At 52.4% G+C, this 23,021-nt stretch overlaps 2 protein-coding genes across 2 annotated transcripts in view; one reads left to right on the top strand and one right to left on the bottom strand.

Moving 5' to 3' along the window:
- Positions 1-23,021, bottom strand: part of RBM19 (RNA binding motif protein 19) — a 478,789-nt gene that overhangs the window by 16,886 nt on the left and 438,882 nt on the right. The window lies entirely within an intron of this gene.
- The window catches only part of SDSL (serine dehydratase like), a 16,250-nt gene continuing 4,228 nt past the window's right edge, over positions 11,000-23,021 (top strand). Inside the window, exons 1-6 of the mRNA XM_032788902.2 lie at positions 11,000-11,054; positions 15,375-15,560; positions 16,006-16,045; positions 17,298-17,437; positions 20,906-20,994; positions 22,697-22,924. Of these exons, the coding sequence (XP_032644793.1) occupies positions 15,393-15,560; positions 16,006-16,045; positions 17,298-17,437; positions 20,906-20,994; positions 22,697-22,924 (665 nt within the window). The 5' untranslated portion in view covers positions 11,000-11,054; positions 15,375-15,392. The remainder of the gene's footprint in view (positions 11,055-15,374; positions 15,561-16,005; positions 16,046-17,297; positions 17,438-20,905; positions 20,995-22,696; positions 22,925-23,021) is intronic.

Below are 23,021 nucleotides of genomic sequence, written 5' to 3'. Positions count from 1 at the left end.
GTAGGGACTAGACTCTGGTCCAGTGAGTTGCAATACATATGCCTACATGTCACCATGGGCAGGTCTCTGACCAGTGGGTTAGGATGCAGTCTATGGGTCAGTGGAAGCTGGAAGTGGGTGTTTCGGGCACTCTTTGAGCAGCTAACAGCACTGGCAAGTCCAAACAGATCGTAAGGCTGCAGAAGGATTTGGCAGTGTGAGGGCAGGTGCCCTTGATCATGGAGAATGTTTTTCAAGCTCTTATTATTTGCGTTACCATAGTGCCAGCCACGGACCAGGACCTCACAGACCAGGCGCTGTACTGGCACAGAACAGAAAGGTGATTCCTGCTCCGAGGAGGCAGCACGTTCTTCAAAGCACTTCTCTCTTCCTGCTGACCTCCCCTCTGTCTCTCCTGCATTCGGCCTTAGCCAGCTGCTCTTCATCCAGGGGCTGAATTTGGCTGAGTGAGTGGGGAGATAGGGCCGTCGATAGCCAGAAGTGCGGCATACTGCCTCCTGCTGGCACAGCTCCCCTGAGCATCTCGCCAGCTCCTCCCGTGGCCTCATGCAGGTGGTGACTGGCAATGGGGGTGGGATTGGAGCTCTACAGCTGAGGGCTGTGCAGGTGGAGGACCAGTTACCCTTGTGGGCTGCGAGTCTTGAGTCATTGATGGGCCCTTCTGTTCACCGTTATGGCTTTTTGGGGGTCAGGAGTATCCAGTGGTTGGCAGAATCAAATACAAATATTATTCAACTGGATCAACCTTCTCCACCTTGAATTCTGGACACCTTAGAGTGTCCCATTGTGTCATTGTCTGGGCTTGAGCAGCAGCAACCCCTCAGGGGAACTGCCCCCTCACACAGCCTGAAACCCCCTTGGACATAGTGAAAAGCCAGAAATAGAATGAGAGTCCCCCATTGCTCCTGGGCTCGGGGATTCCAGGCCGTGGCTCCACTTCAGAGTTGCATTTGGCTTCCGCCCTGTAAGCCTCTGTTGATTGGGACGCTGAACTGCATTACAGGAGGCCTCCGCTGTATCTTGCTGTGAACAGGAGAACGGGGTCCGCCAACAAAGCTGCTCCCCCAGCTCATGCCTGTTGGTTATCTCCATGTGGGTGCCCTGTCGGCTGACGCTGCTTTGTTTGGGGTTTGCTGTGCTTGAGCTGTTGTGGAGTTTGTCATTCTCAAAGATTGCTCAGGTGCTTTGCTTTCCCCCCTAAGCCGCTGCAAATTAACCTGCCTCAGAAGAGCTGTATTATCCCCAAGGGGAGGGGAATGCACAGCGTGAGGCAACAGACAGCAAGGATGAGGTGACTCACCCAGGGGCATCTAATATCTGTGGCAGACAGAGGCAAAGAATCTGGACTTCCTGATGCCCAGCTCTGTGCTTTAACCACAAGACAATACTTCCTCCCCTACTGCGCTCCAGCACCCCCACCTACAGTAGCTCTGCCCATCAACCTCAGCCCGCAGCCCCCCTGCTACTCTCCCTGCCCTGGGTCCTCCACTGCTGACCCACCTCAAGCTCAGACTCTGCCGCAGCTCCTAGAGCAGGATGACAGTGCAGGTCTCCAGGACTGAGATACTCATGCCCTGGGACCCCCAAGTCTTTAATACCCCGGCCCCAATTCTCAGTGCACGAATGGGTAGAGAGCAGGGCACCTGGAGAGACTGTTCCAGTGAACAGGCCTTAATTGTGCTGTAGCTTTAAGCTGTCAGGGGAGGCAGGGGATCCCGTGAGTGGCTGCAGTGCAAGAGTAGAGCGAAACTGGGCCCGTTTCATCAGACACAGGGCTCCCGCCACCGGCTGCTGCCCCGCGTGAGTATCTGGCTCTGGCTTTCAAGCCATCTCCTTCCTGCTGAGCTGTTCAGCGAGGAGAAGGTGATTACTGGGGGCTGCAGGGGCTGGAATGTGAGGAGGGGACCGAGGAGTTAAGAGGCAAAGGAAAGAAAGGGTGGTGGGGACATTGGAGGGACAAATGGGGATGTTTTGTTTCTAACCCCAAGGAGGAGCACACACCCTCCAGGCCAGCTCAGACAGGCTGCCCTGGGGAAGTCAGGGGTTCTCACCCAGCTGATGGAGTGTCATAATTCTGCTCATGTGCCATGGGGCAGAGTGCGAGCTGCATAGTGCTGACGGGGGCCTCCCTATGGACTCAGGGTATCTCCCCCTTTACTGCAGTTCTCCCCAGCTTTCTGTTTAACAGTCAACCTCCATCTCCTCTCTTCCCCTGCTTCCACTTTTCCTCCACTCTCTCCTCTCCCTGCAGGACTGACCCCCACTCCAGCTAGCATGGCAGAGCAGTCGAATACCAGGTGCTGCCCTCTGACCATTGTGCCTCACAGCTGGAGGGGGGTGGGGGGGAAGCAGGGGCTGCTGGAGTTGCTTGTGCCAGTCTCGCTCTCCCTTGGCAACTGGGCTAAGAGAAGAAAAGCTCATCAGGAAACCTGCCCTGAGCCAGGGGCTGAGTGTGTAGAGTCCCCTCCTTCTGCCTGGAGATTCAGGACTAGGCCAGCGAAATATGAGACAAGCGATGTCATTTCCTAAGGGATCCTGCACTAAACAGCTTAGACAAATATTTGTCCCTGGCCCTGGGCTGGTCCAAAGGTTTTCCCTCGGACTTCAGCAGGAGCAGGTTGGGAGTCAGTTCTCTGAGCTGTCACACACTTTTGACCTCTTAGTTCCTAGGGATCTGTCCAAGCTCTGTGGGCGGGGAGGGGAAGTTAAGGTAGTCTGTGCCTCACAGAGAAATAAACCAGATAGTGGGAAGCAGCTGTGAACTTTAATGGTGATTATTAGTGTATTATCAGGGAAACTAAGAATTTTTTAATGCAGGCAAAACAACGTATTTGCCCCTAGCTTCATTGGCAGAAACGACTGATCTGTTTTAGCTGAAACTTAAAAAAAAACATCTTGTGGCAAACACCTGGTGTGGAAAATGTCATTAAAGTTTCGCAAGTTGTAAGCAACTGAAAACAGGGTCTTACAATGGAAAGTGTTGGGGAACCTTAACTATAGGTGATGTTGTGCTGCCTATAATAATAATGCGCAAGAGTTGACGAAGGACATTAATGATTAAGGGAGTGATAGGCACTTACTTTTAGTTTTCCTCGGGGGTGCTCCGCCCTTGCTCCACCTCCTCCCCAAGGCCCTGCCCTCGCTCTGCCCCCTGAGGCCCTGCCCTCGTTCTACCTCTTCCTGCCCTGCTCAAACCCCTCTCTGAGGCTCCCGCCTGTCCCCACTTGCTTGCTGCTCACCACTCTTCCCAAGCTCCTCCCCCAGGCACCAAACAGCTGGGGCTGGTGGATGCTGAGCACCCGTTATTTTCTTCCATGGGTGCATCAGCCCCAGAGTACCCATGGAGTCGGCACCTACGGTGGGTGATATTCCTGCCTGAGAAGTGGAGGAGCATGGCTGATTGTAGTGCTATCAACAGTGACAAATTTAAAGGCAAAACAAAGGCCCAATAAGGATATTGGCAACAGAAAGTCATTGCTGGCCTGAACAGGGAGACAGTGAACACCGAAGTGAATAAGATGGAATGGTTCATCTACATCAGAGTAGTCTGAGTTTCTTGGATTTCTATTTATTGCCATATTGTGGCTTGGTATCTGGGTATCGGATCATGGGTTCTCCCGGAGCGGGGCTCGTGTCCAGTGGGGTAAAGCTGCAGGGGAGCAGTAACTCTTTGTTGTCCGTGATGGTGGAAGTTAAAACTCAGATGGGTCTCTTCAGAAAGACAAGGGCATAACCCCTGTCATCTGGCTGGATCCAGTGAACGGGATTCAGGCCTCAAGCTGCACAGCATGGTGGTAGTGTTTGAGTGCACAGGCATGGTCCCTCCTCTGTCTACCTTTATGGCTTTGAGACACCTTGGGTGTTCATACCCAGAAAGAGAATAGTCTTGTGGTTTAAGTTCAGGGCTAGATGCCAGAAAATGTGGTCCCAGCTCTGCCCTACAGTTCTAGAGCCGTCTCAGGCAAGCTGTGATACCGCGTGGTGGCTCGGTTTCCCTTTTTGTTACATGGCGATAATGATATTCTGGAGTCTCACTGGAGTTGTTGTCAGACTTTGCTTATTAATGGCTGCAAAGTGCTTTGAGTTCCTCCCACAGGAATTGCTATGTGTGAGCAATAAAACCACTGGCATCAACTCCAGGAGGCTGTGGGGCTTGAACCCCTAGAAAAAACAGGGGGAAAGGCTTAGCTGTAATACAGCATATAATATTTGCTGGTTGAGGCCCCCTCAGCAGCACTGTCCAACTGTCTCTTTACCTGGGGACCATCTCTGGTACTGGCCCTGGCTCAGGGTTGGGTGGCTCACAGAGACCTTTGGCAACAAAATTGATTAGGGGGCTGGAGCACATGACTTATGAGGAGAGGCTGAGGGAACTGGGATTGTTTAGTCTGCAGAAGAGAAGAATGAGGGGGAATTTGATAGCTGCTTTCAACTACCTGAAAGGGGGTTCCAAAGAGGATGGATCTAGACTGTTCTCAGTGGTGGCAGATGACAGAACAAGGAGTAATGGTCTCAAGTTGCAGTGGGGGAGGTTTAGGCTGGATATTAGGAAAAAATTTTTTCACTGAAGCACTGGAATGGGTTCCCTAGGGAGGTGGGGGAATCTCCTTCCTTAGAGGTTTTTAAGGTCAGGCTTGACAAAGCCCTGGCTGGGATGATTTACTTGGGGTTGGTCTGACTTTAGCAGGGGGTTGGACTAGATACCTCCTGAGGCCCCTTCCAACTTTGATATTCTATGTTTCTATTTGGGGGCAGGGGGAGGATCTCCTCAGAGCCCATGGTCACCTGGATGCCCTCCAAACTGTCCATGATGTAGTGGGGTATAGTGGCCTCCCTGGCAAAAATCCGGTTCCCTGTAGTAAGCAAATGTCCTGGGAGGTCTCATTTTGTCTCTGTTTTTATAATTCTGCCTCAACTCCCCGGCTTTGGCCTGGTACAGGGTGCATCCCTGCATTTGTGCTTGTAGCTGCCTGTAGAGCTTGGTATTTCGGTGACTCCTATCCAGAAGTAACTGTGCAGGAGCACAGGGCATGGTCACTATGATGTAGTCTGGGTATGTGAACCAGCCAGGAGCTGGAATCGCAAAGGTGTGTGTCAGGATTTAAACAAGTAGGTGACATCTGGACAAGATGAGCAGAGGAGGGCACTCTGAGAGGGGCTGTTTCAGGTGTGGAGCAATGCAGTATGGGATATCCAAAATAGAGGTAGGTTCACAGGAACCGTAGCCTCCTACAACTCATTCTGAAATAGCATTATGCTGCCTTTCAAAGCAGATTGATAAAAGCAGGCTAGGACTCCAGATAAATTGAAAACAGTACTTTGTGTGTGGCTGCGAGGCAGTTTATGCTGAGTAAACTAAAGTTACCGTGGAAAAACTGTCCCATGTAGACAAGCCCCTACACAACACTTGATTTGTTACACATACATGAACACAGGTGCTGACACACATGTATTTGCACATATTAACATGTGCTGACATACACACACATACTCATCCATGCACAAATGATCACACGTGTGTGTCCACACACAGGCATATAGGCCCTCATGTGCTTGCAAACATAAACACATACACAGTCATGTAAATATGCATGCACACAAATTTATGCACACATATATGTACACATACAGATGATGGTATAAATATATGTATACACACATGAACAAAAGGCTCATTCATGCATATCCACACATACAACCAGCAGCTTGCACTCTGTGAATGCCCACACATGCACTACCTACATATACACATGCGCACATATGTGTGCACAAGTAACATATATGCACATGCATACATCTGCTGTCACACGTATGCACACATGCACAAGCATCTTTTACTTTATAAAATGGACAGTTTGTGTGCATGTCTGATCAGTCTGAAAAATCTCAACGTTCTGTTTGAGGTATGTGACAACCACAGGCCAAAACCACAAGTACTCTGGCTGCAAAGATAATTACCACTCCCGTCCTTTGCAGCTCAGGAAAACTTGATGCACCCAGCCTGATGCACTGGGCCTGCTTAGAAAATGCAGCTCTTATAGAATCCAAATACACTTGTGAGTATGGTGCAGACTGAAGCATTACTGTGCAAATAAATAACCTGCACCTAGACCCTGGCTGTACTGTACATGATCCCTCCCTCCCTGCTTCAGACCTGCCCCTCCAACTGTCGGTCAGACCCTGCTGCAGCGTTGAGCTTATGTGGCGCTCTTGTTTTTTTCACGCTTCACAAAGCAGAGCAGGGCCTGTGTCTTTGGTTGCTGAGCGGATGCCCTCAACTTGCCTATTGTTGGGAATGCCAGCAGTTGGGAGTCTGCAGGTGGATTTGGGGACCCTGTAGTTGGGCAGCATTCAGAGCTAAATTTCCAAAACTCAGTCCTTAAGTGGCACCAGCAAATTATGCATCTGCTCGTGCATATTGCCTAGCAATCCTATGTTAGCTGGCATGGCTACGTGTGGCTTTTGCGTGTAAGTTTGCACGTGTGCATGCATGCACAAGCACTTCCATGCATTTTGCGTGTGCACACAAATGCAGGTTTTGTGCACCAAGTTCTCTGGCATACGCATGCCTGTGGGGTTTGCACATATGGCTCTCTCGTTGTCCTCATGAATGCACATGCACCACACCCCGGTTAGTTTATTTCTGTGCAGCCAAACATTCCAGAGATATCTGATGGGAGGCACCTGCTGAGTTACTGAACATAGTGGGATGCACTTCCCAATATCTAAATAGTCCCATGGTATGTTAATAAAACAACAGCTGGACAGCAGGAAGGATGGAGACCCAGCCGTGAAGGAGTTAAAGTTCCTAGAATTGTTGAGGAAATTCTTTGGTGCTGTTTGGTGCATGCCTGGCAAAGCAGCAGTGGCATGAAGACTGGAAAATACAGTGATGCCCTGACAGGGAATGCCATCTATTGATCAATGGAGCAAAATAATACGGTTGCAATTATCTGTCACTGCAGCACGATGCCAGGCTGTTTGCTTACTCATATGGCAATTTTGCATCATGATGCTGTGAAGAGGAATCCTAGCTTAGTGTCACAAGCTCTGAACTAAACCCAGAGTTTTATTAAATTCTTGACAAAGCCTGGCTTGCAGAAATTAGGCCAGACTGTGGAAAGCAGGAGTGGCCCTTGGATTGCAGGGGAACAGTTACATGGACCACACATGACTGCTGAGGGATTGTCAAACTGAAATCTGGTTAATTTCACAAAATGAGTTCAAAGTAGTTTCTGGTGCTACATCTGCCCCCAAAGCATCCCCTTCCTCTGTGCTAATTGTGCATTTATAGCCATATTTTTCTGTGGTTTCTCTCTCCCTTGCTGCTGCAGGAAAGACCCGCACAAACAGGAGGAGAAACAGAGAGTGATATTTTTCAAAATCGCCTAAGTAGGGTGACCAGATGTCCCGATTTTATAGGGACTGTCCCGATTTTTGGGTCTTTTTCTTAATAGGCGTCTATTACTCCCTACCCCCATCTTGATTTTTCACACTTGCTGTCTGGTCACCCTACACCTAAGTGACTTAGGAGATGATTTTTTTCAAAAGTGACTTGGGCATTTGTTTTTATAATGTATTATTTGCAATTATAGGATCCTAAGTCTCCCTGAAAGTCCCGAGGGCCACATTTTTAAAGGTATTTAGGCACCAAAAGCTCCAGATCAGTGCCTAGTGGATATTCCAAAGCAGCTGGGTGCCAAAGTCCCATTGATTTCAATGCTTAAAACAAAACTCACATAGGTGTCTATCTGCATCTTTAGGCACCTGGTGACGCTGAATGGAATATGTGAAACCCATCATGATGATATTAGTACCAATATGATAAAACTGCAGTGAATCGTGCTAGATATGCCACAGAAGGTATCTATAAAGATGTTATGATTTGCCAAGTATGATCACCTCTGTTATAGATATGTAGGGTATATCTGCATTTCCAAACTTGTGCTGTGTTTCTGGGTGACACCTCTAGACACATTGGCATCAGCACTGTCTAGCCTGTTCGACGGCCCATCAAGGATCATCAACTATACAATTGATCTTGTGACATTAGCCTCCATATTCTTCATAGAAACACTGTTATGATATGAATATGGCATGACTAAGATGTTTTATGCAAGATGGGTCAAGTGAGGTATCATTGGAAAGGTTGTGATTTACTGGATATGATTATCCTATTTATATACATGTATCATTTCTGTATCTGAAGTTAGGAATATGGACTATGTATCAATTACAAAAGTGCTTGCACCTGGGGAGCGCCCACTGGACAGTAGACAATCAGCCTGGATGGACCATTAGGAAGGACAATAGGATTTTGAAGATACTAATTTCCCACCTTCCTGAGAAGCTTCCTGGGATGCTGCTTTGACATTGCAGGGTCATGTGATCATGTCACCAGGTACAGGAAGCCATCTTGATCTGCTGGTATTTTTTCCACTGAAAGGAGGTGAGCATCAAACTGGGAAACAAAGGATTCCCATTATATGTAACTCCTGTTTAAGGCCAGGGTGTGAGTTAATCTTGGATCTCCTCCACTGCCTCCCCACTCAAGAAGAAAGACTGATGAAAACACCTGAAGAAACAAAGGAACTAAGCTGGGGGTGGTAGGGGCTGAGCCCAGGCGAGAAAGGTCTTGCCTGTGAAAGGAATCCCTGGAGAGTTAAGCCACAAGCAGTGCAGTTTACCTTCAGGGAACTCTGCAACCTGCATAAAACAACACTTAGGGTGAGAATTTGCTTCTATTAACCAGTTAATTTAGTGTATTAAGCTTAGTTTGCATGTTTGTTTTATTTGCTCAGTGATCTGCTTTGATCTGTTGCTATCTCTTATAATCACTTGAAATTTATCCTTTGTAGTTAATAAACCTGTTTTGTTTTCTAAAACCCAGTTTGTGCGATTCATAAGCGGGGGAGGGCAAAAAGCTGTGAGTATCTTCCTCCACACTGAGGGAGGGAGCAAATTTCACGAGCTGACGCTGTATAGATCTCTATACAGCGCAAGACAATATCATTTTGGGTTTGCGCTCCAGAGAATGTGTGTATGTGAGTGCAGGGCAATTCCTGAGCTGAGTCTTCCTACACAGAGCTGATTGCAGACTCTGTGTGATTCTACAGCTGAGTGCATGGGCAGCAGGACATGGTGAGGGAGCCCCAGACTGGTAGAACCCCAGTACAGCAGGTAGCAAAGACCCACTGAGAGAAGGCCAGGCATGTAAGGGCAGGCCTATGGACAGAACTCTAAGGCTTTTCCATGCCATGTGCTGTGAACCTCGTGTTTGGGAGGACACGGGAAGTACAAGCCACATTGGCAAAGGATATGAAAAGGCAGCTGCATCATCTCCATTTTGTCTTCATTCCTGCTTCTTACCTCTGGAGGAACTTTTCTACAAACTGAAGCTCTGAACAAAGGACCGCATGACCCATCCCAGCTTTGGATGTGTTCCAGAGAGACTTTCAAGCCAGCAAACTCATTAATACTGCTAAGAACCTGATATATGGTCTCTGTATGTATCTAGGTGCTTTATTGTTTAACAACTCTTTTCTTGTTCTTTCTTTTTTAGACCCTAAAGGATTGGCTGGCGGCGTGGTATTTTGGGTAAGATCCAACCTAATATTGATGCCCTATGGGGTTCAGAAGAGCACTTTGTATTCAAATAACTTCTCACCGTGCAGGACCTAGATGCTGACTGGGAACCAGAGAACTGCAATGCAATAAAGGGGGCTGTGCGATTTCTTTTTCTTTTCTTCTTTTCTTTCTTTCTTTCTTTTTTTCTTCTTGATAACCAGCACGGGAGGATCAGAAACAGTTTGTGGCAGGTTGGTAAGTTTAGCTTCCGTGTTAACCGCCAGTTTTGGGAGAATCTGCTCCCCTTTTCGCAGCCTGCCCTGACCTTGGCATTTTCAGTGAGGGCTGCCCCAGGCACACCAGGTTACACACCTAATAACTTGGAAAATGTGGTCCTTCCAGGGCTGGCTCTAGGGACCAGTGCCCCAAGGATGTGCTTGGGGCAGCACTTTCCAAGGGATGGCACTCCGGCTTCTTTTTTTTTACTTGGGGCGCAAAAAGCCGGGAGCTGGCCCTGAGCTGAGGTGAGCTGCCATGGTGGGAGGTGCTGGGGGGGGGGGGGGGCGCAGGAAGTAAACCTAAGGGGGGACAGAGGAACTTCTCCCCCCACAGCTTACCTCCACTCCACTGCCGCCTGCTCCCCCGAGCACACCACCGCTCCACTTCTCCCCCCTCCCTCCCAGGCTTGCTGTGTGAATCAGCTGTCTTGCAGCAAGCCTGGGAGGAAGGAGGGAGAAGCGGAGCGGCAACGGCGCCCTCAGGGGAGCAGGCAGAGCAGAGGGGAGATGCGGCGGTGGGGGGTGTGGGGAGGGCCATAGGAAGTAACCCAGGGGGGCAGAGGAGCTGCTCCCCCCAGCCAGCTCACATCCGCCTCCTCTCCCGAGTGCACTGATGCTCTGCTTCTCCCCCTGGAAGGGAGGCACAGGAGGAGAAATGTGGTGCCCTGGGGGAGAAGGCGGGGCTGGGGATTTGGGGAAGAGGTTGCAATGGGGCGGGGAAGGGTTGAAGTTGGGGTGGGGCCAAGGTGGCGTGGGAAAATTTTTTTGCTTGAGATGGCAAAAAACTTGGAGCTGGCCCTGTCCCTAATCACTTGTGGCAATGGGGCTTTGGCAGCTTAGTCATTCAGGTGCCTTGGAAAATGTTCCCCTGACTAAACAGTGAAACTGACAGCATGCAAAACCGCAAGTAAATAGACTGGAGAATAGAGCATAATCCGTTCTTCTCTAATCGTGTCCGGTTCTGTTTTATTTGGTGATGCTTGGAACAAGAGCCCATGAAACATTGTCTGGACAGAAGCGGGTTCATCAAGATGACGGGGTCTCTTTAATATAACTCTCATTCACTGTGTTTCCCCGCCTCCTTTTCTTAACCTTTGCTCTGCTATTTGCAGTTTGGAATCACCGGCTCCTCCCCATCCGTATGCGTTGGGAAGGGCATCGCCTTTCAGGCCTGGGGCAAGGAGGCAAGAGATCTCAGCCAAAATCAAGGTAAATATTCCAAATATGAAGCAGATGGCAGGCCTGTGGCTGTGCAACCCAGCTGACAGGCAAAGCTGCTAAGGACATAGCTAAGAGGGCTGGGGAGAGTTGAGGTCAGGGAGCCAATCCTGTCCTTGCATGCAGGGGGAGGAGGTGTCTAACTCAAAAGGGATTTGCTAAGGACACAGCCTTGTTCTTTTAGGGAGATAATATTTTCAGTTTAGGCTGGGATTATCTGTTTATACCCGTTAACACCTGGATGAGTCTGACGCACTTCCCTGAGTGCATGTAGGTCGTGCATATGTGCCGGGATCACGCTCCGCGTCAGTTAATAATAAATGAGTGAGTGAACTCTGTCCTCTTTCTTCAGCCCTCGGGTGGGTCAAGCCTTTGACGACTGGTCAAAGGTTCTGCTCTCAAGAATTCCCCGGTTCTGAAGGCCGTGCTGACCGCAGCTGCCCTCGATCCCTGGGCGACGTTGGCTGAAGCTGTGTGGCTAGCAATCAAGGGCAGCTCTAGGTATTTTGCTGTCCCAAGTACGGCAGGCAGGCTGCCTTCGGTGGCTAGCCTGCGGGAGGTCCCTGGTCCCGTGGATTTGGCGGCACACCTGCGGTCGGTCTGCCGAAACCACGGGACCAGCGGACCCTCTGCAGGCATGCCACCGGAAGCAACCTGCCTGCTGCCCTCGTGGGGACTGGCAGAGCGCCCCCCATGGCTTGCCGCCCCAAGCACGTGCTTGGCGTGCTGGTGCCTGGAGCTGCCCCTGCTAGCAATGGGCGTCTTCTAGCTTTCACGTGAGTGTGCTCTCTGAAGCAAACTGCCTGGGGACTATGAAGAGCAGCTCCTGAATGGATCAGGAGAAAGGATCCAATGTGGATTCAGACAGGCCCAGGTCCTCACAGAGATTTAGGCATCTACCTGCCTTCGAGGATTGGGGCCCAAGGATCTTCAGGAAACGGCAGGGACAGAGAGGTGGGGAGTTGGTGCCCTGTTCTGAAGCAGTGCTGTCATCCTCAGCAACATGTTTGATAACTCCGGTGACAGGCTAGATAGACAGACAGATTTCTGATTCTCAAGGTGCATCGGAGGGGCTTGCTTGGGGTCCGACTCTCTGTTATAATAATGTCTGCAGTGCCTTCTTAGCAGCATAAGGGGGCAAGGAATGAAACACCCCCTTGTGCAGAGGTTCTCCTGGGTTGATGTGGAACTAGCATGAGAGCTCTGCAATGACCCTACTTCCAGCTCCTGCCAGAGAGGGCATGTTAGGGACAAAAAGGGAGCATGGCTGATGTGCACTGTACTACTCTCTGCTCCTGCAGGGGGCAAATCCTAAATCAGAGCAGCTCTGAGGTTGCTCTAACTTACACCAGGGTCTGGAAAGGGTCCTACAGAGCCCCCAGAAACATGGATGGTTAAAGGATTCACAAAGATGGTTAAAATCTCTTCTGACCCCCGATTCCTGCCCAGCGAGTAGGCACAGACTAAGTGACCCTCAAACCCCCAGTGTCTAACAGACAGGCAGCTGGCTAGCTATGAACCAGATGAAAGAGGGGGTGATAGGGAATGTGCCAGGAGAAATTGTAGAGATTGTAGCAGCACCCATGGTTGACAGGGTGCGTCTATCACTTGTCTCCAAGGTTTGACACTTTGTTCCATCCCCAGCTGCTGCTGGATTCCCAGCTTGCGGCTGCTGCTATGTGTTTTTCCTATTACCTGCACTTAGCACAGAGGTTCAGTCCTTTCCTTCGGCCGTGGGAGCTCACCGCGCTTAGTCATCCCTAGGTTTGTTCCTTCCTGTCTCCATCATTGCCAAGGGTTCTTTGCGAGGCTGCACATCAGGACCACTGGGAAATAGCTCCTAGCACAGAACCAGGGACGGCTCTAGGCATTTTGCCGCCCCAAGCACTGCAGGCAGGCTGCCTTCGGCGGCTTGCCTGCGGCAGTCCCTGGTCCCGTGGCTTCGGCAGCATGCCTGCAGGAGGTCCGCCGAAGCCACGGGACCAGCAGACCCTCTGCAGGCAAGCCGCCAGAGGAAGCCTGCCTGCCGCCCTCGCGGCGACCGGCAGAGCGCCCCTCCTGGCTTGCCGCCCCAACCATGCACTTGGTGTGCTGGTGCCTGGAGCCACCCCTGCACAGAACACAGGAGCTGCGGGTAACAGGGCCTAGTGCAGGGATCCCACAACACCCATCTTCTGAGATCTGCTGAGTGATTTCTGGGGCAGCCTAAAATACTGCGTCTGATCCTTAAGGCCCTAAATGCCCCAGCTATTGGAGAGATCTCCCTGGCCAGTAGTGAGGCAGTTTGTATCAGTGGAAGTGAGACTGGCACCTGAGCGCGCTCTGTGCAGGATGCTCGGATCTGGAAAGAACGCAGGCCTGATCCTCTGCTGGCGTAAATCAGCGAAGCACAATGGAAGTAAATGGATCTCTGCTGATTTCTAATAGCCAAATGTCTGGTCCCACGTGAGTAAAGAAAGCCAAGAAACAACTTATTGACTATTGATGTCAGTGCAGTTATCCAGAGTAACTGCAATAAATAATTGTTAAATGTTCTTTTTTCCCCAAAAAGAGAAGAATTTTATTTTACATTTTATATTGTAATAAGCAGACTAGTGTCCAGGTGTCACCACTGTCCTCTACTGCATGATATCAAAATTGCGTAACTCTGTGTGTCTTATGTCCTATACTGCTTTCGCTAAAGGAGAGTCTCCTTGAATTTTAGCGTAAATGGGAAGAGCTTCTGCTCCTGGAACAAGCATATCTGGGTTCTGTTAATTACTAGGCAAATGGCAGACAATTTCTCAAGCAGATTGTTCATGACATTTTCCACAATGTATTGATTTCATCAGTTTTTGTGGTGCATTTTTTTTTTTTTTTTGAAACAACAATTGAGCAGCAAAAGCCATGCATAATCACCAAAGGCCCTGTCATTACAATGATAGCAATTTGGCTCAAATACAGAGGCCCCTTTTCAGTCAAAATAGCTCATTCTTGGAGTTTTTGAAAAAAGGGGGGGGGCAGGGAGATTTCAACTTGGCAATAAACTGCAAAAATGTTCTAATTTCAGCCATTCAGACGTCCTTGCAAATAGCTTGCAAGGCATATCCTTCCCTTGGAGCCAGATCCTGCAACTCTAACCCTCTCATAGGCCTTCACTTTTAGTTTTCCCTGGGGATGCTCCGACACCCTGCCCTCACTGCACCCCTTCCTCCAAGGCCCTGCCCTTGCTCCGCCTCTTCCTGTCCCACTTCACCCCCTTCCCTCAGGCCCTCGCCACTGCTCACTGTCTCCACCCTCCCACAAGTACCTCCTGGCAGCCTCCAAACAGCTGATTGGCAGCCCTGCCAAACAGCTGTGGCTGGTGGGTGCTAAGCACCCACTGTTTTTTTTTTTTTTCCTGTGAATGCTTGAGCCCCGGAGCACCCATGGAGTAGGCGCCTATGGACCCTCTGAAGAATGGAACAACACCTCTGTGCAAGGACAAAGCCCTTGTATTTTGGTACTAGTCATTTTGCACCTACCTACTTGATTCCCTGGGCAGAGAAAGCAGATTTTGGCCTCCCCGCACCCTTATGCATGCATGGCATGAAAGGCTGGATTCCTTCATTACACCAGTGCAAATCCAGGGTAGTTCCAGGGCCATCCTTACTCATACGCAAACTACGCAACTGCTTAGGGCACTGGGAAATTTGGGGCACCAATTTGCAATTGCATGCTGCTCCAGCGGCCAGCCCGTTCCCTCGGCCGGCCCCCGCCCCTCCTCTTCCCCGAGCTATGTCCCAGGGGACTGCAGCAGGGGTTGGGTGCCCTGCACTCACCGGGTGGCGGGAAGTGGACTGACCCGGCCCCAGCCCGCTCCGCTCCGCCAAGGCAGCTTCCAGCCGTGTCTCCGGTGAGTGCTGGGGGGCGCCGGTGAGTGCTGGGGGGAGCCAGGGATGCAGAGCGGTGTGTGCTGGGGCTGGGTCATGCCACTTCCTGCCACCCTGTGAGTGTGGGGTCGGTGCCACCCTGCAATCACTTGGTGGCAGGAAGTGGAGCGAGCTGGCCCCAACCTGCTTCACTGTGCCGGCTCATGCTGGGGGCAGTTCCCCCAGCCCCCAAGCCTTCTGCTGCCCCCCACAGACCTTGGGCGCAGCCCTCCCCTCCTGTGGAGCCCTGGGGACACCCCCTCTCCCATGGAGGCCTGCGTAGGGCACCACAATATCTGATGGCCCATCCATTAACTTCCAATCAGTGGAAATGCTCCAGATTTAACTGAGAGTAGGATTTGGCCTCTGGTACCTCTTGCCTTGTCTCATTGCCTTGGGACATGCCTTGTGTGTACCTCAGGTGTTTCCTTTGACACCAATGGCAGCCCTGTTGGACAGAGATGGGAGAGAGTTCCACATCCTCACTCCTGTGCTGGAGAGCGCCGCCCTGTCCAAGGCTGCAGGCACCAAGGTCTACATGAAACTGGAGAATGTCCAACCTACTGGCTCGTTCAAGATTCGGGGGATTGGCTACTTCTGTCAGGAGGTGAGCCCAGCACTGGGACCTTAGCCCTTGCTCTTGTGATGTTTGGAGGAGCTTGGTGATTGACACCATGTGCCGCGAGTATGCCCAGAAGAAGGATGTGTGGGTAGGGTGGTGCAAAATACATTGGTGTGTGCAGAATGCACTAGCGTGGGTGCGTGTTGCAAAACACACTTGTATGTGCTTGCAAAATGGTGCGGAAACACTAGTGTGTATGTGTGTGCAGTATGGGTGCAATATGCACTGGGGTGTGTATGTGGTGGTGCAGATGCCTGTGTGTATATGGCACAGAATGCATTCGGGTGTGGGTGTGTAGTCCACACGCTGCAGTATTATAGCTGTAATTGTATTTCTAATGTTACCCTCAAACTGTGTTGGCTGATGTACAGGACCAGCCCTGAGAAGTGAGTTAAGTGAATTCTGAGCTCTCCTTTGTCTTTGGTTTCAGGCCGCCAAGAAGGGCTGCAAACATTTTGTTTGTTCAACAGGTAAATTTACTTCAAACTATTCTTCTCCCTTGGGATATTTAGCAAGACAGCGCCGTTCTGTTCCATCACCTGATCCCTGGGGAGGTGAGCCAGGCATTCCAGGTGGTACCGATGCAGATGTCTTTAAAGCATAGAGGAAGTGGGACGTCAGCTCTCACCCTGCCAAGGCCCAGGTGAGGGCATCCGGCCTTTCAGATCCAGGCCAGAAGACACATTTGGGACTCAGCCAGGAACCCAAGGAGAGGGAAGCAGTGTGAAATGATGCAGTGGATCGTTTCTGGACATAATATTTGTGTCTTGACGCAGTCTCATGACTCAGCTTTCTAGCCTCAGCAGTAAACAGAGAGCAGCCGGTCTGGGAGGACAAAGGGAAGGAGAAATGGCTGGTCATCTGAAGGGTGGAAAGCCGGACATTAAGCCATGCTAGCCACCACAGTCCCTGCACTCGAGTTCAGTCTGGAGACAGGACAGGGTGTTTGGCAGAGGTGGCTGTGGGCACGGGGTGCAGAGCTGGCTGCAGGCACTGCAGGATATATTGGGGGGGGGGGGGCATGGGGCTTGGCCTGTATTGGTGGGTCCGTGTAACACTGCGCCTGGCATGATCTTGCTCATTCCACAGTCCAGTGAGTGGGGAGTCTGTAAATCCACGTGGGGAAATAGCCCCAAAGAGGGTTATTCTATGCTGTGTGTCGGCGAACAGATCTGACAATCCTGTTTTCCCTTTGCCTGCCTGCCTGATCTCTGTCAGGAAGAGTGGGTACCTATCACTGAAGAGGGCTGGGGATTAGAACCCCCAGGCTGACACATCAGAGCTCTTTTATTTGAATTGCTTGGTCCAGATTCTGTCACAGGCTGGAGCCAATGCGCTGGTGTTATTCACTGCGCATTTCTGTATCCACCAGGAGTGCCTGTCTCTACATGCCCACTTCCAGCTCTGCCCCTGAAGCCAGCAGGGGGCAGCGATTGATGCTGCGATCTTTGTGTCCAGGGAGCAGCATGGGTTCTCATGCTGTGATTTAGGGTTCCCTACATGGTAGGGGGCAGCTTGACTCAAGCCCTGGATCCAAGTCGCCCTCATCTGTGGTGTGTTCGGAATCCACGCGTGGACTCAGATGTGGAGACCTGGGTCTGTTTCTGATTCATCAAGTGGGGCTCGAATCCAGAGCCCGCTGGATCATTGTTCCATTGCCACGCTGGGGGGTCCCCAAGCTCCCCACTGTTTGTCACTGACCCCGTCTCCTTATCCCTACAGGGGGGAATGCTGGCTTCGCCACGGCCTACGCTGCCAAGAAGCTGAGGATCCCTGCCACCATCATAGTGCCAACGAGCACCCCTCAGGCCACAGTGCAGAAGTTGGAAGAGCAGGGGACGGAGGTGCAGGTCTTTGGGAAGGTACTTGTTGTCACGGATGCACAGGGTCTCGTCTGTGCCCCAGCTTGTAACCAGTCCCTTGGGAGTGACCCCTGTAGCAGGCAGACCCCAAGGACCACAGGGCAGGTCCAAGGAGTCCATGACACTGAAACTGAGCCTTCGGGCACCAGCAATCTCTGTGTCCCTCTGTGGCTCTGCAGCCAGTGCAGCTGAGCCAGACTCTGGCGGGAGGCTTGTATCGGCCCCTTTGGGGTGCCCTGCTCCCAGGGAGTATTTTCCAAATCTGAACCTTAGCGTCCAAAATTTGAGTACCTGCATGAAACCTCTAAGCTTAATTACCAGCCTAGATCCTGTAGCGCTGCCACCAACCAGGAATTCCAGTGCCTGGTACACTCTGGTCTCCCCAAAACCTTCCCTGGGGACCCCAAGACTCAGATGTCTTCAGTCTCACAACAAAGGGAAATAATCCACTTTCCTTCCCCCTCCTCTCTTCCTCCCAGATTTTTCCCCGCCCTGGGGATACTAGGAGAGATTACCGTGCTTCAGTGCCTTGAAATACAACACAGAGATCAGGTTTCTCTCCCCCTTTTCCCTCACCCAGAGGCAAACAGATTCAGCTCCAGTGAATCTAAAAACAAAGAGGAATTTTCTCTCTCCCTTCATTCCTCCTGTCTCCTTTCTCCCCCCACCAATTCCTTGGTGGTACAGACTCAATCCCCTTGAGCCTCAACTAGGAAAAAGATAAACAGGTCTTAGAAAGAAAGCTTTTAATAAAAAGAAAGAAAAGACATAAAAATTGTCTCTGTAATCAAGATGAAAATATTACAGGGTCTGTAACTTATAAAAATGAATAAACAGCCTTATTAAAAAAAAATACAATTAAAAACATTTCCAGCAAACGACACACTTGCAAATACAGAAAACAATGTAAAAAACCTATATTGTTTTTCCCCTGTACTTACAACTTGGAACAGAAGATTAGAGAGCCTGGAGATAGGGTGATCACCCTCTCGAGCCTAGAGAGCAACGACACAGAACAAAGGACCCACACCCAAAAACTTCCCTCCCTGAGATTTGAAAATATCTTGTTTCCTGATTGTCCTCGGTCAGGTGTTGTTTGTTACCCCTTTGCAGTGAAAGAGACATTAACCCTTAGCTATCTGTTTTATGACAGCAGCGACAGCCTTTCCCAGACGCGGTGTCACAAATCTTAGTCCCATGGCCTCCAAAATCAAAAGTCCTTCTGTTAGCACAGAGAGGCAAAGCTTCAGCCATGCTGGAGGAACATCTTGTGTCTTCTCTCTCTCGTCCCTTTGTCTGTCAGTGCAGGGAGAGCTCCTGTGTGTTGTGGGCTCAGATCTTACCCAGATACTGACACCTTTCGGCCCATTGCTCTCAGCCTGCAGGTCCAGGCTGAGTTCAGATGTTCTGCTGCTGGACCTTGCCGTCGCTGCCCGTCAGTGGTTCAGTCATTGGGATTCCCATTGGCTTCCAGATCCTCCATTTGATCTGGGTGGTTCTAGCCAGTCCTCAGCGACCTATGTCGCATCATCCCAGAGAGCCATGTGACACTAACCAGAGTGGGCAAACTATGGCCCAGGGCCACATCCATCCTGAGGGACGTCCTGCCTGCCATTGAGCTCCCGGTCAGGGCGGCTAGCCCCAGCCCGTCCCCTGCTGTCCCAGCTCGCTGTGCTGCCAGCGCTCTGGCCTGCCGTTCCTGCCGGGGAGTGCGGGCACGTGCTGTAAGTTCCTCTGCTCTGAGCTGCATGGTAAGAGAGCGGGGAGTTGGATAAGGAGCAGAAGGTTCCAGGGGGCAGTCAGGGGACAGGGAGCAGGGGGGGGTTGATAGGGGGTGGGGTCCCAGGGGGACCTGTCGGGGTAGGGGTGTGGATAGGAGTTGGGGCAATCGGCCGCGGGGGAGTGGTGGGGTGGGTCCTGGGGCAGTTAGGGTGGGGGATCCTGGGAAGGGCAGTCAGGGACAAGGAGTGGGGGGGTTGGATAGGGGGTAGGGTCCCAGGGCTGTTAGGGGCGGGAGACCTCAGGAGGGGGCAGTCAGGGACAAGGAGCAGAGGGGATTGATGGGTGGGTGTTCTGAGGTGGGCAGTCAGGGGGTGGGGGTGGATGGGGGTCGGACCTCAGGGCCCAGGGCGCAGGGGGGTTGGATAGGGGGTGGGGGCCCAGGGGCTGTTAGGAGTGGAGGATCCTGGGAGGGGACAAGAAGTAGGGGGGATTGGATGGGTCAGCGGTTCTGAGGGGACAGGAAGTGGAGGGGGTGGATGGGGGCGAGGACCAGGCTGTTTGGGGAGGCACAGCCTTCCCTACCTGGCCCTCCACACAGTTTCGCAATCCTGATGTGGCCCTCGGGCCAAAAAGTTTGCCCACCCCTGAGCTAACCCCTCATGTCTCCCGTTCTGCCCACCAGCAGCATTTGAACCCCTCTGCACTCACTGCCTAGCAATCCCAAAGTGATGGAGAGAGTCATATGGATAATTCATAAAAACAGTACAGAAAATTCCCACCTTGGTCACACCTGCACCCTGAGAATGGGGGAAAACAGCACCCAGCAAACCCCTGCAGAATGGCAGTGGGCAGTAAAACTGCTAGAGGCCAGCGATGGGCACCAGCAGGGTTCTGGGATAGCTCCATCTGGCTCAGAACCTTCTTGTTTTCACTCTGCCTAGCATTTAACTTGCCCCACATTGCTAATGGGGAGCTAGTAACAAGGTATCCTGGTGAATCCATTTATCTGAATGGCCTGGGGGGGATCTGACACCCTTGGATAACAGGGCGTTGGGACCAACAGAAGCCCGGCAACTCTCTCCTGTGGCTGCTTCACCTCTCGCTGCTTCACCTCTCGCTGCTTCCCCTTCCAACCTGCAGCTCTGCAGCCTTCCTGCTAGTTAGCCGGTGAGCAACACACTAGGGCTGGGTTGTGGGGAGGACACAGGCTATTAGCAGAATTGAAATTCAGATAAACAGCTGTTACCCCTGGACTGAGGTGACAAAAGAGGCCAAATTCCAGCCTCATTCACCTGTGGGCACGCAAACCAGTGCAAGTCACAGGGAACAGGGCTGAACGCCAGGCCTGGGACATGCACACAAATGTGCTCACAGAGCTGGAGGCCTGATTCTCCTCACACACGCAGGCACAACCACGCACCAGACCAAACACACAGAAGCACCCGCTAAAAGTCACTGGGCCAGATTCTCTTCTTCCCCGTTTTCCATCAGTGTAACTCCATTGCACTGGACAGGACCTGCCAGGAGAGGGTAACCAGGACCTGGTGTGTAGCCTCCCCTGACCAGCCAGCCCCCATTGTGCTCGGTGCTACACATACATATCAAGGAGAGACAGTCTCTGCCCCACAGAGCACGCAGTCTAAGCGGTGGGCAGGCCATTCCTAGCCAGCCAGGGGAGCGAGGGCTGGCTGAAGCTGGCAGTGGCAGGCAGGTCATGGATCCTTCCCTGCATCATTGTGTCAGCAGGTCTGGGACGATGCCTACGCAAAAGCCTTGGCGTTAGCAGATACCGAAGGCTGGGTCAGCGTCCACCCCTTCGACCATCCTTTGATCTGGTGAGAGGTTGACGCTTTGTCTCTTCAGACCTGAGACCTCACCACACCCATCCTTCCCCTGCTCCCTGGGCCCTCGCCGGCATCCTCCCTCCCATCCCCCCCGCCCACACCTGGGGTCTCACTGGGATCCTCCCTCCCATTCCCCTGGCCTGCGCCTGGGGCCTCGCCGGGATCCTCCCTCCCATCCCCCCGGCCCGCATCTGGGATCTTGCCACACCCTCACCCTCAATCTCTGTGTCTTCCCCTTTTTTCCTTTTACAAAGCAAATGCTCTGCTCGTGGCTGGGGTGCTGTTAGTGTAATCAGGCTGCAGAGGGTTTGCCATGTGCCGCTTTGGGGCTTGTGTGTCCCCTCTCCCACTGCACGGTTTCTCTGTCAGCCCCCAGTGGGTTACTGCCGAGCGGCCCCAGTCTGACTGACGTCAGGCTGTGGCGGGATCCGTGTGGTGAGATGAGCTAGGAGCCAGGCAGGGTGCACAAGAGGTGGCGCGGGAGGGAGAGAACTGACCGAGGTTGCTGGGTTCTCCGCGTTCCAGCTGCTCCCAGTGGACTCTGTGTGGGTGGGAGTGTGGGTGGGTCAAGCCGTTTTGTCCTCCCTTTCGACTGAGCTGGCAAGGGCATGGTCCCAGCCCAGCTCCAGAGCAAGGAGCTGCTCATTAGACCAGATCTTCACTCTCTGGGGCAGCTGTCGTGTCAGGAGGGTTGTCTTGGAATGCCACCAGCTGGGTGTCTCCAAGGGGAATTAGCTGGGCCTGTCCTGCCGGTCGTCCCAGAGTCTCTCTGCCCCAGAGCAGTGGGAGAACGTGACCTGGTAGGTCCTGACTGAGGAATATCCTGAAGTAGGTGCACAACTTCAGCACAAGTTGAGGGGCTAGTGTGGGGGAATGGGGCTCAAGGGAATGAAGTGGGGGGCGGCTTCCCTGTTCCGAACACCCACCCCTGCCTCTGACAGCCTTCGGGGAGGTGAGAGTCCCCCCCAAAATCACTCCAGCACCCTTGTCTGCAAACAACCAGTCTGAGTAGCCCTCCAGCATCAGTCACTGGCCCAGGTGCCCCGTGCTCTTGGGCTCTGGCCCATTCCTTCAGGGCTGGGCATGGTCCTAATGGTCACACGCAGCCAGGCTGGTCTCCTCGTCTTTGGTTCAGACCCTGGGGCAGCAGCCCCACGTGGTCTCGTCTCTGACACCACCCAGTCCAACGGGCGGAGGGCAGGCACAGGAAGCCGGGGCGGGGGGTTCCTGCCAGCTCTGGGGGAGCAGGTGTTCCACATGAGGCTGGCACGGCAGGACGGAGGCGGGCAGCGCTGTACCAATGTCAGACTTGCTAGGCAGGGTGTGACTAAGCCCTGAAATCCTGCCACTGCTCTGAGGGGGAGCCTCACGAGAGGAGACATTTGGGGAGCCCCTCATCCCCCCCCCGGCTTGTGCTTGTGCATCTATCCATCCCTCCTCTCATGGTCCCAAGCCCCCTCCCCACCTCTCCTGACTTCTGCTACCTCCAAGATTCTTGCTGCCGCCTGGCCCAGCTGGCAGCATGTGCCCTGGCCAGCTCCCTGGGGAACTGCAGCTAGGTCTGCCTGGGACTAGGGGGTGCCCAGACGTGTGCCCATTGTCAAAGCCCGGCCCGGCAGGGACACGTCACACTGAAGTGCCTGTTGGATGGTTTCTCTCAGCCGGTTTGCTGTCCCCACACCTGTTCCCACAGGCAAGGCCATGCCAGCATGGTCAGGGAGCTGAAGGATTTGCTAGGCCACAAGCCAGGTGCCATCGTCCTGGCGGTGGGTGGTGGAGGGCTGCTGGCTGGAGTGGTGGCCGGCCTGCAGGATGTGGGCTGGCAGGATGTACCCATCATTGCTGTGGAAACCAAAGGAGCTGACAGCTTCAATGCAGCACTCAAGGCTGGGAGATTGGTCACCCTCCCAGAGATAACTAGGTGAGTGCGGAGACAGGTGGGAATTGATGGCAAAGGGGGCTCTGCAGGGGGTGTGGGTAGGGGAGGGGGAACTGCAGGGGGTGCGCTGGGGGCTAGC

Source organism: Chelonoidis abingdonii, chromosome 22 (genome assembly GCF_003597395.2).
Source record: "Chelonoidis abingdonii isolate Lonesome George chromosome 22, CheloAbing_2.0, whole genome shotgun sequence".
Lineage (NCBI taxonomy): Eukaryota > Metazoa > Chordata > Testudines > Testudinidae > Chelonoidis > Chelonoidis abingdonii.
This window is presented reverse-complemented; position numbering and strand designations above follow the sequence as displayed.